Raw genomic sequence first — 20244 nt, 5'->3', positions numbered from 1 at the left:
TGTGGAAAGTTCCACCTTTTCTCAAATTCTTTTGATATAGCCTTCCAATAATTTTCATTATTTGGTACCTTCAATTACAAAATATTAATAGTATTATATTATTATAACTTCGGCAAAATCATTTTCACTTTTTCTTTATATTAGTATTTTTTATACAGGATAAAGTTTATAACATATACATTTATTTTTATTTTTAATAAGTAATTATGATTAATGACATAATATTATGTTTAATGATATTTGATTTTTTCAGACAATATCACACAATACACCGAAGAAAAAATTCACATCCAAAAGAAAGGCACCCTTAGATGAAGAAACTAAAAAAACTAAACTATTGGATATGGCTTGGCAACGTCTCCAAAAACCTTCCTCTGATTCACAAGTCCTGACCAAGGCGTGAGGCATAGAGTTCGACAAAATGAAAGCGGACCAGCAATTGTACGCAAAAAAATTCATTGATGACATTATTAATTATGAAGGACGAGACTTGGCAATCTCCATAGAAACTCTATTACCATAAATCATTCACCTGCACCAATCAGTATACATTCAATAGGTCACATTCAGCTTCTATACTATTATAGTCCATCTTAACATTATTCAGGACCACCCTCTCCATACTTACAATCATTTACACCAAGTCCACAACAACAACCACATACATTGCAACATTCAACAGTTCCAGTCATACCTAAACCCTCCACATCAGAAGGATATTCAATTAATTATCTTCTTAACGATAACCAGTATCAATAAATATTCAATGTTATATAATACTTTCATAACTATTATTATAAATAAATAAATAATAACTTAATCTATATCTTATATATAAAAATGAATCGCAAAATTTGGTAAGCGCATAACTCAACAACGCCTGGACCGATTTCGCTCATTCTTTTTTTGTTTGGGTCGTAATTGTCAGGAGAAGGTTCTTACGGACGAAAAATTTGAGAAAGTTATCGGGTTAGAGAAATATGACGAGGTGGTGATGAAATTACAGAGGCGCCATCTATCCAGCAAATAGTCAACTAAATTATTTTTGGTAGTCAATGGCAACCATTTAAATAAAATAAATCATTTATTTAAAATGTTTTTAAAAATGTATGCAAATAGACAATATACAAACTTAAATCGTTGTCATAGTAAAAAAAGAAATTAAAAATCTTTATATATAAAAATGGAGACAAAAATGTATAAAAATTCATCAATTGAGAACAGCTGAACCGATTTCGCTAATTATTTTTTAGTAGTATATGTTATTGTCTGGAGAAGGTTTTTACGAAAGAAAATTTTTAATAAGTCAACCGAATAAGTAGAAAAAGTGCAAAATCTATTCATTGATGTCTGGGATTTGAACTCGATACCATTGTCTTTATTTACTCTATGGTAGACATCTAAACATCAGCTCGATGTACAATCAATATAATCTATGGTTTCTATAGTTATTTTAGTTTGGAAATTTGAAATTTGCAACGGCAAGCAGAATGACTATAATATTATGACTTGAGTAACTCACTGACTAATAAACGTAGAGCCTGAACAATGATAGATCGATGCTTAAAATTTACACGGTACATTCGTAAAATCGTACCACAAATTTAGTGTGCAATAAGAAAGCATTTTACAAAATTCGCATATTAAAGTGGTGGTTTCACAAGATTTTTGAGAATCAAAACGGTCAATGAAAATATATAAGTTTTGAACACCGTTAAACCGAATATTAAATAACAAATTAATCAAAATTCGAATCATATTATATAGAATTGTCATTTTTAACGGGCAACGAAGTGCACGGAGCCAGCTAGTAATATATAAAAGTCAAAGTGGAAATCTTTGTTACGGGTAAGCTTCGAAACGCCTGGACCGATTTCGCTCATTTTTTTTTTTGTTTGGGTCGACATTTCCAGGAGAATGTTCTTACGGACGAAAAATTTAAGAAAGTTATCGGGTTAGAGAAATATGACGAGGTGGTGATGAAATTACAGAGGCGCTATCTGTCTAGCAAATAGTAAACTAAATTATTTTTGGTAGTCAATGGCAACCATCTATCTATCTTCTATCTTCTATATATATAAAAATAGAGACAAAAATGTATAACATTTCATCAATTGAGAATGGCTGGACCGATTTCGCTCATTCTTTTTTTGTTCGGATCGTAATAGCCAGGAGAAGGTTCTTATGTAAGAAAAAGTTAAGAAAATCCACCGTAAAAATTCGGAATCTGGATGTAAAAAAACAACAACTGTCACTGCAGTCCAGCAAGAAAATAAATTATATTAAGGTCGCTATTGATTATGATTGAATATAATAGTTGTAGACCTGTTGTTATATTTTGTTAAAACCATAACGACAAAAATAAGAATTAGCGAAATAAGTCAATGTCCACAGTAAATTTCAAATTCACAGCAATAGACTGTTACCATATAACTTTGAAACTTAAGTGTTAGAAATTATAAACTTACGTACACATCTCGCGGGATCCGCATTCCACCACGTGTGGATTGCCTATATGATAATATACTACTCGCAAATCATAAGAGAGTCTCACGACAACGGCAAATAGAATGACTATAATATTATAATGACTTCAGTAACTCACTGACTAATAAACGTAGAGCCTGAACAATGATAGATCGATGCTTGCAATTTACACGGTACATTCGTAAAATCATACCACAAATTTAGTGTGCAATAAGAAAGCATTTTACAAAATTCTCATATTAAAGTGGTGCGTTCACTAGATTTTTGAGAATCAAAACAGTCAATGAAAATGTCTAAGTTTTGAACACCGTTAAACTGAATATTAAATAACAAATTAATCAAAATTCAAATCATATTATATAGAATTGGCATTTTTAACGGGCAACGAAGTGCACGAGGTCAGCTAGGATACCGATGATTACTAATGAATACCCGTTCGAATTTAAACGAGTCCAATTTCCTATAAAGCTTTGTTTTGCTATGTCTATGAATAAGGCACAGGGACAGACACTGAAGGTTGCAGGCCTTGGCATCACAAATCCCTGTTTTACCCACGAACAATTTTATGTTTCTTGCTCCAGTGTCAGTTCGGCAAAAATCTATATGTGTATGCGCCTCACCAAAGAACAAAAAATATTGTTTACAAAGAAGTATTATAACCTTAATAAAAATATGTACAGAGATAATATATAAATAAATAAATAAAAAAGGTACAATATAAGAAAATAGTAGTTTTTCATCCTAATTTTTTTTATATAAAATAGTTGAATACCTCCCGGGCGAAGCCGGGTAAACCAGCTAGTAATACTATATATGTGATAATTTTATAACAGTGAAAAATAATATATAACCAATAACACTAACCTTGATACATCCCTTCAATACGTAAATCAAAGCTTCGTAGGTCTCAACAATTATTTTTCTAAGAGTTTGAGCTGCAATGGCAGCTTGGAATTTCAGCTCTTCAAAGGAGTGACCGCTTACAAGGTATCTCAAAGTGAACAATAGTCTTTGATCTGCCGTAACTGCCCAGATAGCAATTAAAAAATATTTATATTGTTGACATATGTTTTAATCGTGTTCTTGTAAATATTTTGTATAAATACATTTTGACAATAAGTTTATATTATATGAAAAAAAAAAAAATATTTAAAAGAAATATTTGAACCATATTGTATTAATGTATTTTTCATGTACTGAAGAAAATATTGTAAGGAACATCAATAAAATACATGGTGACAATATTTTTTCTTAATGATTGATAACATATGTTTTTATAAATATTGTAATAGTGTGTTTATTTAATAGTCATTTAAATATTTTAAGGAACCCAGAGTAAAAATGTTGAGACAATGTATTTTTACATATTATTGATAACATATGTTCTGGTAGAAGATTGTGACAATGTGTTGATTAAATAGACAATAAAATATGTTAAACAATATGAATTAAAAATATTGAGACAACATACTTCTATAATAATTATTGAAAACAGAAAATTTTTATTCTTATAATATATAATAAAACACTTAGTTTATCAATTAGTTGAGTAAAATAATCAAAAATGATTTATTTATCTATAATAATTATCAGTGGCGTCTTCCGGTTTTCAATAGTGGAGGGAAGGGCAAACGTTTTGCCCGGCTCGAATATAATATAATATAATAAAAACGCTTCGCTCGCAAACAATTAATATCTACTAACATTTGATATCAAAATACCATTCCCACTTCACTTATTTTATAATTTTTATATTTTTAAATACTGATTGTTTAATTATAATTGTTATAAATAGTTATAATAATAATGGTTAAACGGCCACAGACACGCCGGCCCATCGGGTTGCTTTTATGATGTATAAACATAATATAATATTATTATAGAAATGTATTATCATATATTCTAATCAACGCAAATATTATACCACTTGACGTTTAAGCTGTTTGGACCCATTGAAATGTATGATACATAGTTATCATATAGTTCAATGTTTAGACCTAGGCTGCAAATTTTAAAGGTAGAAACGAAATAACAAATATTTTATGGTATGTGTGATCCAAAAATGACGTTGAGATATTATTTTTTAAATTTAAAATATATGGGACGAGAATTGACGTTACGTATCAGTGTATTACTTTTAGGAGTAAAATTTCAATATGTAAATTGAGTAGTAAATTTATTTCGGCCTATGGGTGGCAAAAACTTAAATCCGGCCATGATGCTACCTACTTATTATAGAGGTTTAAATGCATAATTATTAATTGTATATATCATATATAGGTAAAAAATATAAAGAATTAGAAAATAGAAATATATTAAATATATATACTCAATATAACAATTTATTAATTTAATACTTGATTGCATATACTAGATATATTATTTAACAATATAATATGCATTTGTTGTAAAACTTGAGTATCAGTAGAATTGTTGTTTAAAGAAAATAGTCTAGCTATATCCAAGTGTATTGAGACAAATTGGATGGAGTGCTATTTAAAAAAAATAACTATTATTGCAACTTACAAATTATTTAAGTACCTACTGTAACTAGGTATTTAAAGTATACATTTGACTCATATAGCATATACGCCTGACTTACCTACTTGTCGCAAAGTTTGTTAATTTTATCAATAAACAGTAGTTGTAATGGTTTTCATCATTATTAATTTAACAAATATAGGTGATGAATGTTAACAATATTGTTGGTTACTATATTATTATTATATAATATGTAGATACTTAAATATCTGCAGTGTGAACCCGTATTTAAGTATAATATAATTATAAATATAATAATATATTAATATGTACTAGTTCACTTCGCAAGTTCAAAATTAATAGTATACACTGTACGTTATGATGAAATAACATTTATTTCGTCAGGATAATAATATTCAGAAATACACTGGAATTGCACTGGAAAAATATTGTTTAATTATAGCTGAAAATCGTAACCAAACTCTCAAAATTAAACATTCGCGATTCGGTGCGACCGAACGCGCGTCTCATTTATATGTGTGTGAACTGTGAATACCCCCATATTGGCCATAATGGTATAACGTAATGATTAATGACGGACAATTCCAATATTATCTTCCTATTATCGAATAATATAAATTATAAATATGTATCGATAATCGATGAAGATTGCTTATCAGTGAATATTATACGTAGAAAACAAAACTATTGTTTTCCGTACTCCGACAGCACCGTTGCCGCGCCACAAAAGTGACTAAACCGCCATTTTGCCACGCGAGTTATTACTTTCTAGTGTGTTACACTACTTATACTGTAACTGTTATTACGGGATGTACACGTTACACGTGGTTATAATATTATTATTAATATTATAATTTATAGTATTATAGTGACAGTGGCTACGCGTTCAAACACTTCAAACTTCATAATTTATTGTTCAAAACAACAAGAATTGACATCAATCAGGTAAAAACTTGTTAATCTATACAATTAATATTATTTTTTTTAACGTGAATCTATAACAGAATTTCAGTTAATGACTCGGTTGATGATTAAACATTTACATGTATAGGTGCTTACTAACCACTAAACTACTAAATTATTAGTATTTCATAACTATTATTATTATTATTATTGTATACATTATGCATACACAGTAGTACAGTACACATGTTGCTGTGATAGAGAATCGTATCGCTTATTTATCATAATTGTTTTTGCTTGTTCTTTAGAGGATGTTATACCCGATACTCAAGTCTAATTAAATTGTATGTATTTATTTCCCGTGTAGATATTTTGTGTACAACATACCCTTGGCATTCTAAAATGATAAAAAGTTATAGATCCAAACGGAGAAAAATTGCAGATGAAATTTCGCCTATAAACCATTATCTAGTACAATAACTAACACTGATGACCATCAACTGTATCAACAAACTTTAAATTTAAATACTATTAAATCTATTGATAAAATTTCACTTAAAAATGATAAAAACGAATGTTTATTAGAGCAACGTCCAATTAATACAATTATTGACTCATCAATACAAAATTTTAGTTTAATAAATGCAGACCCTCTATCCATAGAATCTAATGAATATTACTGCAATCAAACTAATAATAATAATAATAATAATAATAATACTTTTAATAATGAATTATTTATTCCCCTCGACAATATTTCAAATACATCAAATAATATTACTGATTCTAAAATACCTATAGATTTAAAACTAAAAAAATGGGCTATAGAATGTAATGTTCCGCATGTGACTATCAACAGATTATTATCAATTCTTAAAGTAGAAAATTATTCTCAATTTCAAAAATTTCCTCTAGACTCTAGAACATTACTACAGTCTGGGTCATCAAAAACTACAAATATAGACATTTTAACCCCTGGAATATATTATCATTTTGGTTTAAAAGTAGGTATCATAAATTCATCTTTGAAGTTTAAACTGGATAATGAGATAGAAGTCATTGTTGGTGTAGACGGTTTACCTTTAACCAAAAGTAGTTCAATCCAGTTTTGGCCTATTTTAGCATATATATATATATCCACATTCTGATTATGTATTCCCTGTAGGAATTTATCATGGTAATGAAAAGCCACATGACAGCAATGATTATCTTAAAAAGTTTATACATGAAGCTAAAGATTTAATATTAAATGGGTTAGAGATAGACAATAAACTACACGAGCTCCTGCTCGTTCTTTTGTGTTAAAAATAAAAGGACATTCAGGTTTTTCCTCGTGTACCCGGTGTTTCCAAAGTGGCGAATATTTAAATAATCGCACATGTTTTCCATATTTAGAGAGAGGATGTCAATCTAGAACCCACGACGGTTATGTAGCTATGATCCAAAAACAACATCACCTTAGAGAAGGTATTACTTCAAATTTAATTGAGTTACCTAATTTTGATATTGTTAAATGCTTCCCATTAGATTACATGCATTTAGTTTTATTAGGAGTTATGAGTAAGCTCATACATCTTTGGATGCATATAGGTCCTCTCAGAGTACGCTTAAATGGTAAAAAAATCAATGATATAAGTCGAGCATTATTAAGTCTGAAAATATACATCCCTAGTGAATTTTCTAGAAAACCTAGACTAATTCAAGATATTTCTCGGTGGAAAGCCACTGAGTTAAGACAATTTCTATTATATACTGGCCCTGTGGTTTTAAAAAATGTATTATCAGAAGAAGTTTTTGATAATTTTATGTCATTGAATATTGCTATGATAATTCTTTTGAGTAAAAATAAAAGTAATAAAATAGAATATGCCAATAAATTATTACATTATTTTGTCAAAAGTTTCCAAAATATATATGGAAACCATTTTGTTTCATACAACATACATGGTTTGTTACATATTATAAATGATTACAGGCAATTTGGTCCTCTTGAATCATCTAGTTGTTTTCCTTGTGAAAATCACATGAACATATTAAAATCTACCTTACGCAAACATCATAAACCCCTTCAACAAATTGTTCGTAGATATAATGAAAATAACTGTTCTATAGATACTGTGATTTCCTCAAAGACAAATAACCTCAAAAAAAATATTCACCAAGAAGGACCTGTATTAAATAATTTTAATTATTCCAGTCAGTTTTTATTTTATAAATGTGGTAATTTCATTATACATATTAAACGATTGGCAGACAGATTTATACTAACTAATAAAGAAGAAATTGTAAAAGTTGTTAATATAGTTCAGTTAGCCGAGCCTAATAATAAAATAATGATTCTTGGATATACATTTTTAAACAAAGTTGATTTTTACATTAACCCAATTAATTCTTCTAAATTAGATATTTGGATTGTTCAAGATTTATCAAATGTTCTAGAGTATTGGGAACTAATTGATATTAAATCAAAAATGTTAATTTTAGTTCATGCAAATAAAACTATTGCTATGCCTATTTTACATTCTAATTTACAATAAAAATCATTAAAGTATAAGTACCTATTTTAAAATGTCTATAACAATATATTTATTGTAAATAAAATTTAAAACTACACAATTCAATCCTATCTTTATAATATTATAATATTTAAATTCTAAGTGTATAATATAATTTATATTATAACCTACCATCTGACACATCTATACATAACTATATTGACAACCATTTTCTGCATTCAGTTATAAATGTGTAATATTGAAGCAAGTATTTTGTAATAAATTAATGTAGTTTATTTATTATTAAAATTTTTTTCATAGAAAATGTGGTCAATTATTATATTTAAAAAATCAAATACTGTGGCTGCTGTACCGAGTCATTGGTATTCTAATGATCAATGTGCTTGGCCTAAATCACATGTTAAAAATAGAAGCAAAATGATTGAAATGCGTACTCCAGAAAATAATTTTGACTTCGATTTTTTTGATGCTAGAAGATTGGCAGCTGATAAACCCCTTGGTACGTAAATTTAAAAATTGTTTTTATTAAAATTGAAATTCTTTTCAGTCTTTAACAGAAACAAAAAAAAAAAGCAAAAATGGCTCAAATTACATCTGATTTGTCATCTACAGAATCATACAAAAAAAAATAAAAAGGAAAATATGAAAATATCTGTGAAAAGAGCAAGAAACAATTTAAAACAACCAAACAAGTTGCCTAAGTCAAATAAACCCTAAATAATATTTCAGGTATCTATCTAATTTGTATAAAACTTTATAATAATATTTTCCTTATTTTTCTTTTCTGTTTTCTTATTATGCTTTTACAATTGCATTTAATATTAATATTAAACTATCATATACCTAGATAGTGATAATGGTGAAGTAGATGACAGTGATGCTGACAAATCTTATAATCCATATGGTACTAAAGATAGTAAGTGTAGTATTACTATTACTATATTGTTTATATTGAAACTAAATCAACTATATTTCAATAATTTGAATTGAAGTATAATTTTTGGATCATAAAATAATAGCAAAATTTTAATTTGTACAGGTAATAATGAATCTTCATCTGATACTGAATCAATTGGACATGTATCTACTATTTTAAACAAAAATGACACCGAAATACAACTGTATAATACAATCACAAGTGAAGTTAACAATGTAACAGATGATATACCAGGTATCTATATTTATATTTATGTATATGTTACATGTTAGTATGTTACTTTTAGTTTTCTCAGTATATAAAACTATGTGATATAAATTAAATAATTGTTATTTGTTATTTCATAATAGATCTTAACATTTTAAATGAGACTAATAACCATCAGCAAATAGGATATTCTACTCCATCAACAAGTAAATCTGCTACAATACCATTCATAACACCGAAGCCTTCAACATCATCTTATTCTGTTTCTACTCCTTCAGCAGTAATAACATCTTCAAATACTAGTATTACCTATACTTTTTTTTTTATAAAATAATAATCATATATATATTATATATGCATGTATTTATTTTATTTTTATTCAGACTTGGATAATTTTATTAAAACCACATTAACAAATTTAAAATATGAGATAAAAAGTTTATCTTACTCTATTGAAACAATTAAAAGTATGACTGCTCAAATTTTGGATTCTTCTCTTCCTAAGCCGACTTTAGAATCTGACATTTCTGAGGGATGTGAAATAATGTGGCCTATAGAAAATACTGAAGATATGGATAAAATTAGAAATGTATTAGCTAGTGATACTAAGATCCGCAAAAATCAAGTAATAATTAATTGTTTATAACATTGAGTTTAAATATTAACTATTTTCAATAATTATACGTATAGGCAATCATTTTGTCCAGATTAGTTGGTTCAAAAATAAATGAAACAGTGAGAAGAATCATGCAGCGTATGTTTCTTGATATTTTTATAAAAGATTATTCATATGTTGGTTTTAAAGGAAAAAATAAATTCCAAGGTTTGAACTGCTGCAATTTGTTATTTGGTAAGGATTTTAAATAATATTATGGTAACTATGAATATATAAAAGTAGGCCAATAGATTTAACCACTGCTGCGTTCACTAGATGTCAACCGCATACAGCTCCGTTACCCCAGCACTGCCATGTTTGAAACTGAATATAAAAATTATCCAGTATTATGTACTTTATTTTGTACAATTTTGTACAACTCCCCAAACACGAAAAAACGCGATTTCCCCGTGTCCGTGCTGTGGTAAATTATGTATTGCTGTTTGGTATAAGAACAAGTAATTCGTTGGAATACTTAACCAATATTCATATATTTATTTTTTTAAAGGAGTACAATATTAATTAAAGTTACAAAGTACTCTTTTAGAAAGTAAATTTTAAAAACTTGTTATTTATCATACAAATAAATATTATTGCTGGTATCGTAGACATTATTAAAGTGTATATATTAGAAGTTCGACATTATTTTGTATTGATTTTGGTTGTGTAATATTGTCTTTTAAATCATCATACACTTCCCAAAACTTATTTGTCCTACATGGAATAGCCTTATAGTGACCACTTTTCATTCTGAACCCTGTACGTAAACCACTATTAAATATAATAATTCCCCGGATGTAATATGTACGACCTTTTAGATTTAATGTTTTTGGTATCTCATCTAATGTCCACATTATTTCTCCAGCATAATTTTGTTGTACTTCACTTATAATATTAATGTCGGGAACACTTGTTGATGCTTCAAGTTCTATACAAAAAAATAATTTTATGATTATAAACATTAGATTTTGAGATACAATTTAAAATAATTATTTACCTTTTGGAAGAGAAACCAGCTCAATCAAAACATTTTGTTTAACACTCACTGTAATATTCCTTACTGAGTTACAGTGGGAACATATTATTGATTCAGTTTTTAAAAAACTATCTATTTCTTTTTGGACACCTATTTTCTCATCAATAGCAGTTAAAGTTATAATTTCACAACTTTGGTCTATGGAAAATTCTTCGCACAAGAAATTTGTACAACGATTTATTTTCTTGTATGAGGGCATATTTTTCAATAATTTATGTGTTGTTGATGACACTGTATCCATTGCATCTATCATACTAATGCCACCAACGAGTTGTTTGTCCCTTGATAGATAATATGGGGCTAATAATAGTATTCGTTCTTTATGCATCATTTTTTTTGTTTTTGTATTTAGCATACTTTTGATAAATTTTGCAGTTTTATCTTTTTTTTATATGCCAGATAAAAATTTAAAATAAACATCACTGTCTGCTGCAGCACAGGCTAATATTGACATTAACGAGTCTGGCGAACAACTATTGTTGAGAATGACTTTACCTATTTCAGGTAAAATGCATGGTGGCTTATTTTGAAAAGTGTTCCCATTTTTTAAAAATATTATGGACTTTATAGAACCTTTCTGGTTTAAATCTAAATGATCAAATCCTGGTTGCGAAACAAGATACGAGTTTGCAGCTCGACTGTGGGACTGATTCGGTGTTTTTCTTTTTTTTTGTCATTGTTCTTCGGCGTCTTTTTCTTGTAATTCGTTAAAACATGACAAACATATACGCGATTCTTCGTTATCAACATGCTTTACCGAACAACCAAATAGGTGTACAGATTTATTACAAAATGTACACCTATGTATGCCTGTCGGGAAATCTCCATTTTTACATGGCAAACATATTATGTTTGTATCAAGTTCTTTATTTAAAGTTTTCGCCGTTGAGGTTTTTCTGTTTTCATTAAGTTCAATTTCGTTATCTTCTTCAATTTGTAAAGTATTTTGGTTTGAACTGTTATTAATGTCACTGATATTAAATACTTCATCTATACAATCTGTATCAAGTTCTTGATTATTCAAATGGCATTTGTTGTTGAAGCTTTTATTGGAAGAAACTGTATGTGAATTATAATTATTTGCACAGTTGTCTCTACTTATGTTTGATCCTAAATTGTCTTCAATATTAATATTATTTTGTCGGGTGGAAAGCAATTTCAATAATATTAAGAACAGAGTTTTCAACGGAGAGACAACTTACCGATAAGAGTTGACAATTTCGTAGAAAAGTTAATCTCATACTATAATGGGGATCATTTATTACTTCAAAATTCGGATTCAGTTGTTGCAATAAATAATTTTTATATTCAGTTTCAAACATGGCAGTGCTGGGGTTGACGCGGCCCCGCGTAATAGCCATTTGAATTCAAACGGCATTTACGCGGACTGCCGCTAATTACTTTTCTTACCAACCGCCAGATGACGACGGACGACACCGCACGGACGATAACCGCACGCGGACCAACCGAGCCGCCGACACCGCGAACCCGACCAAGACGAATTAGTCTTGTGATCCGCGTCTTAGCACCTACACACACCTATTCGCCTCTCTGATATATATTTTTCAGTTCTCACATTTTTTGACTCCCTCACCAACTGTTTTTTTTTTGTTCTGTTTTTTTTTTTTCTTTTTTTTTTTTTTTTGAAATTGTGTAGTGTTTTATTGTAAACCGCCGTCCGGTTGTCGAACGTTCGGCGATAATAAAACACCACTTCAATTCCCACAAATTGCGTTTATTTATTTATTTTTTTTTGTTCTTCACTCATCACACCTCAACCATCCCGTCCTCATCCATTAACCGACGTCGTTGCACGAACAGGCACCCCGTCAGGGTAACGGAGCTGGTTTAATTTTTTGATAACCATAGTTACCCTATTATTTTAATATCTCTCTTTTTTCACAAAATATAATTAACTAGATAGAATTTTCTACCAGAAACTTTTCTTGAAGGATGAAAATCAATGTATTATTTCTATTAGAAAAAGTTTTAGTAGACACAAAAAAATATTGGAAAATTACAGCCATTGGTCTGTTGTAATTCTTAAATGTTTAAGTTTTTAAAGTAGATAAATCACCATATATTTAGTGAAATAATAAGTGAACATTTATAAGTTATTAGGGGCATTTATAATTATTTACTGTCCTGTTAAAATGTATGTAATAAATTAATATTTAACATTATAAACTAACTCATCTAATAATTCTAATAATATATAAATCATTGAAATTAGATAGAATTCTAATATACATTTATACAAATTACTATTATTAATTACAGTCTGCATAAAGTAGTACAATTATTATTACGCATTTATAATAATTTAGAGAATCAATAAGAATGAATAAAAAATTTGAAATGACTTCAGATGAAGAAATTTCCTCAGCAGTGTCTAAATGGATGGCACAAGCAACAAATCGTATCAACCAAAAAAATAAATCAAAATTACCAGCTGAAGATAATATATTTAATGTTCATTAAAATGTGTTTTTAATATTATTATGATTATTATAACATCTATTAATTTCTCAATATTATTATTACCTATACAACAGTATTTTTTTTTTTTTTTTAATATTCATGTTACTATTATTAAAATATTTTAAATTGTAATGATTATTATTATTTTATATTTTATACCAATTTAACTTTTTAATATTATGTTGAAAGTTCCAACCATAATATCATGTATTTAAATTTAATACAATTATTATTATTATATTACTATATTTTAAATTGTAATGATTATTATTATTTTATACCAATTAAATTTTTCAATACAATTATATTAAAAGTTCCAACCGCAATATTATGTACTTCAATTATGAAATGTACTTTAAGACAATTATTATTTTATACCAATGTAATTTTTTAATATATGTTGAATGTTCCAACCATAAAATTATCATTGATTATATAGTAAGTTATAGGTATAGTTACTATTTATAATCAATGATACTATGTATTTGAATAATAAAATGTGCTCTAAGACAATGAATGGTTTTAAATTATTTTTAGTATTAAATTAAAATTAATGTTTATAATTACAAGATTTAAAACACAGAATGAAAATATCTCAGCAATATTGCTAATATCGACACCTAGTTGTTACAATCTTGTTGACCAATGTGGTTACAATATTTCAAGAGTAATATGATTAAAATATTAGTTTTAATATTGCTCCAAGATTTTATTTTTTGTTGTTACAATATTGATGATCATTGTGGTCACAATATTTCCAGAGTAATATGATTAAAATATTATTTTTAATATTGCTTCAACATTTTATTTGTTTGCCATGAGTCTTTGTCACAATATTTACACAATAAAAAAAACATTATGATTATATGTTAAAAAAATAATGTTACAATATATTTATATTTAAAAAAAATGTTTTATCAATATGTTATCAATAAGAATTTGCTATCTGGGTGGTTCCCTCATAGATGTACATTGTTTTTCAATTAAAGGTCTTATCTTTTCTAATAGCTCACTAAACGTATCTGCATCCATTTGTAGATAGTTTCAATATTCAACAGCTGAACTTATTTTAAGCTCTGCTACTAATCGAACATGGCTAAATTGATCCCTCTTCTTTAGCCTAGCACCCTATGCTTTCTTTTTGGCTTTACTTTTCCGTCAAACAAGCAATCACTATCGCGGCACAAGTATCATCGGAGTCAGATATATTCACAAATTCTTGTAGAATGTACTTTTACTTTTGTCAATATACTTTGAGAAGATCAAAAATTGAACTGAAGTCTGCACAAGCTATTGGAACGTGTATGCCCAAAGTTTGTGCAACCATCGTATTTGCACAAACACAGAGGTTGCGCAAATTTGTTTGACGTGTATGGGGGCCTTTACAGGCTTCAAGTCAGAGAAAATTCCAATAATATTTTACGTCGTTGCGGGAAGATATTCAGTCACTATATTGTCGTCTGTCGATATGTACGGTAAAATTGAACCTGAAAGGCTTCTGTTTTTAAGAGCAAGTCAAACTAAATTACGAGCCGAAAATTACAATATTCTTCACGATGCAATTCAAGCTGAAAAAAAAAAATAAAATATAAAAAAAAGGAAAGGAAATATTATATTATATTACAATATATTATCTAATACATAAAATTCTCGTGTCAGCGTTAGTTATCGAACTCCTCCGAAACGACTTGACCGATTTTCATGAAATTTTCTGTGTATACTTGGTAGGTCTGAGAATACGTTTAAGGCTAATTTAAAAAGAGGATTGACAACCCTCGGTAGGTGCTCAAATAGGAATTTTGAGATTTACGATAGAAATATTTGTTTATAAATGGTTGCTAAGGGGGTTATACGATTTGTGAATAATATTTATTTATTAGTGGTTGCAATCGGTAGTATATAAAATTAATATATAGAATTACCCGACGTTGCAAGGTAACCAAAAAAAAAACATAAATAAGTACTTTGAATATTTTCTATTTGCTTGTGTCATTCAAAATGTCAAGAAGATGCCAGAATGCTATTTTTTGTCGTAAAACTAATGCAGCTACAAACATGAGAAATAGAAGAGTACAAAGAACAGACGAAAAATACCAATCTGATAGTGCAGATGTTCGTGTGAGTATGGCGCAATTGCGTGAAACTCAATCACAAGAGGCACGTGCAGAACGGAATGAACAACGACAATTTGAGCAAAGACAAGCGCGTCGATTCGTAGTTGACTTACGTAGAGCAAATGACCAACAACGCCAACAGGTACATCGAGCATTTATATCTGATTCATTCCTGCGTCTAAAATTCCAGTATGAGCCCGATATTGAATATTATTCTCATTGAAAAGTAGTAATTGGTGCTATGGACAAGAAATACCCGCACTGCCATACTTTGAAATTCAAAAATGAGCCAGTCGGGATGTGTTGCGTGTCAGGAAAGGTGCAACTACCTGTAATTGAAATACCACCTGAACTATTGAACGGTTTACTTATCGGCACACATCCAGATTCTAATGTGTTCATGAAGTCAATTAGAACATTTAATTCATGTTTTCAAATGACATCGTTCGGAGCAACAAAAATAATCCGAAATACTAATGCAAATGGTCAATAATACAATTCTACATTTAAAATCAGAGGGCATGTTTATCATAAAATGGGCTCATTGCTACCAATGTCAAACCAACCACATACATTTTTACAAATCAATTTTTTGGGCGGTGAGGATTGCACTAATACACCTATAATATACTTTATACGCACCTTGGTATAACTTTGATACTTTATTAGAGTTAAATCATACACTTACTTACAAACAGCACTAGGTCCGCGATCTACCGGAGGTAGATTGGCTACCTGATAATATACTGCTGCGAATCAGAATTTTTATTCTGGGCAACAGAAAATTTAAAATAAATCTAGAACATCATCCAACGAATATTAAACAACGAATTCAACAAAGTTTGAGTCATATAGAGTTGGTATATTTAACGAACAATGAAGTGCACGGGATCAGCTAGTTATATAATATAATATTACACAATACGTTATAAACATTTTTTAATTTTTTTTATATACATCCATTGAATGTCTACTTCTTCAATGAAAAAATTATTGGCATCTAAAATCAGACCAAAACATATAATTATTTCTTAATAATTATTTAGTTTATGAAGTAAATAATTACGTTTATGTATTATAAACATACCAAGTGTCATATCATTTTCTGGAGTTTCATTAGTTTTTATTAGTTTATTAGTTTCTTTAGTTTCAAGTAAATTCAACCATAGACTGACTATGACCACTTACTGAATCTGGGCTTATTAACAATAATGCATCTTGCTGAATATCATTCAATTAAATGGAATAACTTATTCCACCACCAGTACCTCCGAAATGTCGCTTGATGGCTGGTGCTTTTGTTTTTGTAGCAGACCTTATATCTTGCCATGTCTATAATATTACAAAAGAGTAAAATTAATGTTTTAATGCAATTAAATTTACAATACTATCATGTTAGTTACAGTAACAGTTAAATATAATCATGAATTAGACTCAAATAAAATAATGGTGTGTGTGTTTTTTTGTTGCTTATATGTGATTTTAACATTATATTTATATTCAATAACAGAAAGTTATAAATACATTGATTATATTTTTCAAAAAAAAGTATCTTACTTACCTTGCTACTTATTGGCACTTACTTTGCTACATATTAAACATTTTTAATTTTTCTGAACTGATGTTCCTTGGTGGTGCTGAACACCCCCAATCCCCCACTAATTGCGGCACTGTGATTTTATTAATAAATTACTACGAATTTAACATTCAAATTAAAGTTTCAAAAAATTTAGGTACAATGTACATGTGACTTACTTTTCCTCATTTGTCCCAGATTTTTTATGCTCCCAGAAATGTATTAAGTTTCTCTGAGATAACTCCCCATTTTTGGGTAAACGTTTGGGTAAATTTACTAGCACTCAACACAGGATCTTTGGTCATAAGTTCGACCAAAGATTTCATTTGCATTTGGGTGGGCCTTGATTTAGACATGATTTTTTAAATACTCTACACTACAAATACCTCAAAATACACTAGGTAGTAAAAGAGACTAAAATACTAGATAAACACGGTAAAGTAAACTAAGTATTTCTTACTTTTCTAAGTGCTTATAACTAGAGATTAAAATTATAGATTAAAGATAAAAATTATTATTTATATATTTTATAATTTATTTGAGGTTAAAATCTAGATTTTTTGCTATTACCACAGTGGTTCATTCGATTACTTTATCGCATACGACAAGAGATAAAATCTTATCGATTTCAGTTCAAGAAAACCATATTAACCAATATTTAGCATGTCATATGAATTTGTCACTGTCGACAAAATGTATGACTTTAGTCACATGCGAGAATTAGTTGTATGATTTCAAGAATCAGCCCCCAGACTAGTGCCATAGTCAGAAATTTAATATGGTTGGGGAGAGGAGAGGGTTATCATATAATTACCTATTGTAAATAGATACATTTATATTCTTTCCATGTTGTAAGTAGTGGTTAGAATACTGTGTCTACGGTTATGGGTGGAATAGAGATAACACACACGTGAATGTGGTGTCCTTTTAAGTATTTTTTTTTCAAGTAAAAAATTATATTATATGTTATTACTTATTATATATTATATATTTATGTTGAAAAAGTGTTAAATGTCAGTACATACATGGTTAAATTAATATTTTTTTTTTTAAAATAAAATATGAAATTAAGTTAGGTTAGGTTTGTTTTAAAATATGAATTAGTTATCATAGTAGAATAATTGGTTTACAATGCATATAGGTATATGCATCTGTTTATAATGTTTGATAATTAAAACTTACTCTAAAATGACTCTTAATTGTATTCACCATGTCTGTTATTGTCATATTATTCACAAGTTAAATGATGAATTAAAACAGAAGCGTATAATTATTGTAAATAATACATTTTTGTAATTTTAAAATTAAAATCTATCCATTTTAAACATTTTTCAGGTATTGTGATCCTGTTTTCTTCCGATCAATTTCCAAGCTACAATAGTATTACAACATTTTTCATAGAATTTATAGTTAGTATTAGTGGATGTCCGTCAAGTTGTCACCGGCAATTAGCGCTATAAACTGGAACTATGTATCAATGTTTGGCTACGAATTTGCTACATTTTGCTACACTATTTTTAGAATTTGCTAGAATTTGGTTTTTCCGGAAATCCGGAAACAAACATGCCGGTGCTATCTTGACGAAACACCGGCATTTTCTCCAAACAACTCAAAATTGGTAACCACATTTTGCTACGCTGTTTTTGGAATTTACTACTCACTGGTTTTTCCGGAATCCTGGAAAATAGAAAATTACCCAGCGCCGGCATATTGTTCAAATACCACAATATAATTGGTATTAACATTTTTTATTTTCATAGATTATTGTTCCATTCATGCGCTATAATGCGTTTCACAACTAATGAGATATATAAAACTCAGAACTTTCTTCTGCTTTGTAAGTATAAAATCTTAAAATACTTTTAGCGCCAGCACTTATTATACATTTTTAAAACCTAAGCATGGGGTATCAACAACAAAAAATAAAATAAAATTTAAATAGATGTTATCAACATTTTAAATTTCTAAATTAAACATATTCCAGCCAATATATGTTTAAACCTATTTTCAACATATTAATTTTATAGTACTGGACAATCGTTGTTTATGTATAGTATATATTATAAATAAATGAACTGTAGAAATTTATTTTAGTTTTACCATTTATTTGACTCAATAAAGAATATAGTAATAAGTAACCGGATTGTTTAGTAAATAAATAATAACAATTAAAAAGGAATAATAATATTAATAATAAAACAAATAAACAGCTTGGTTGGCATATAACTAACAATTAAAAAGTGAATATTAATTAAACAGACAGCCTAATTGGCATATAACAGTAATAAACAAAAATATAATTATAAAAATGCTAAAAAATACTCAACTTGGTGAAACAGTTACAATATAATAATGGTAATTAGATATACAGTCTAATTCACATATAACAATATCAATCAAAAAATATAGTCATACAAAAGCTTAAATGGGCTTCAAAAGGTGTAATAGTTGCAAGAAAATAATAATAATGCTACCAAATATACAAAACATATCATAAAACAAAATATATACCAGGGCTTCAAACCATGATTTTTTGTGGTTAATGGTTTAGTTGGTCTACAATTTTTTTTCGGTTTTAAAAACTGGTTAATATTGGTTTCATATTTAGTAGTTTTTTAAAACCGTGGTTAGGTTAATAAAAATGTATATATAAATGAAATAAAATTTAATCTAACTGAGCAATTAAAAAAAGCTAATTTTTAGTTGTTCCCACGGATAGCCATTATATCTTCTAATATTGTTTCATCTAGGCTAGTTCTTAAATCGCTAAATATATATTTTAAGCTAGAAAATGATCTCTCAACACTAACCTAAAGATTGCAAAGAAATA

At 28.4% G+C, this 20244-nt stretch overlaps 2 protein-coding genes across 2 annotated transcripts; one reads left to right on the top strand and one right to left on the bottom strand.

Annotated features, from left to right (window-relative positions):
• The first annotated feature begins 8825 nt into the window (after window positions 1–8825).
• LOC126552602 (uncharacterized) lies at window positions 8826–13810 on the top strand. The gene is made up of 7 exons (XM_050207312.1): window positions 8826–8907; window positions 9256–9324; window positions 9448–9579; window positions 9696–9854; window positions 9975–10177; window positions 10243–10402; window positions 13573–13810. Exons 1-7 carry the CDS (start codon window positions 8826–8828, stop codon window positions 13722–13724), a joined length of 957 nt encoding a protein of 318 aa, XP_050063269.1. The 3' UTR covers window positions 13725–13810.
• Window positions 10784–12560, bottom strand: LOC126551976 (uncharacterized). The gene is made up of 2 exons (XM_050206393.1): window positions 11205–12560; window positions 10784–11135 (listed from the first exon to the last, which is right to left on the bottom strand). The coding sequence occupies exons 1-2, from the start codon at window positions 11596–11598 to the stop codon at window positions 10822–10824; spliced, it is 708 nt and encodes a 235-aa protein (XP_050062350.1). The 5' UTR covers window positions 11599–12560; the 3' UTR covers window positions 10784–10821.
• Window positions 13811–20244: the final 6434 nt, after the last annotated feature.

This window comes from Aphis gossypii, chromosome X (genome assembly GCF_020184175.1).
Source record: "Aphis gossypii isolate Hap1 chromosome X, ASM2018417v2, whole genome shotgun sequence".
In the NCBI taxonomy this organism is placed as follows: Eukaryota; Metazoa; Arthropoda; class Insecta; order Hemiptera; family Aphididae; genus Aphis; species Aphis gossypii.
The sequence above is the reverse complement of the archived record's forward strand: the minus strand, read 5'-3'. Positions and strand labels throughout refer to the sequence as shown.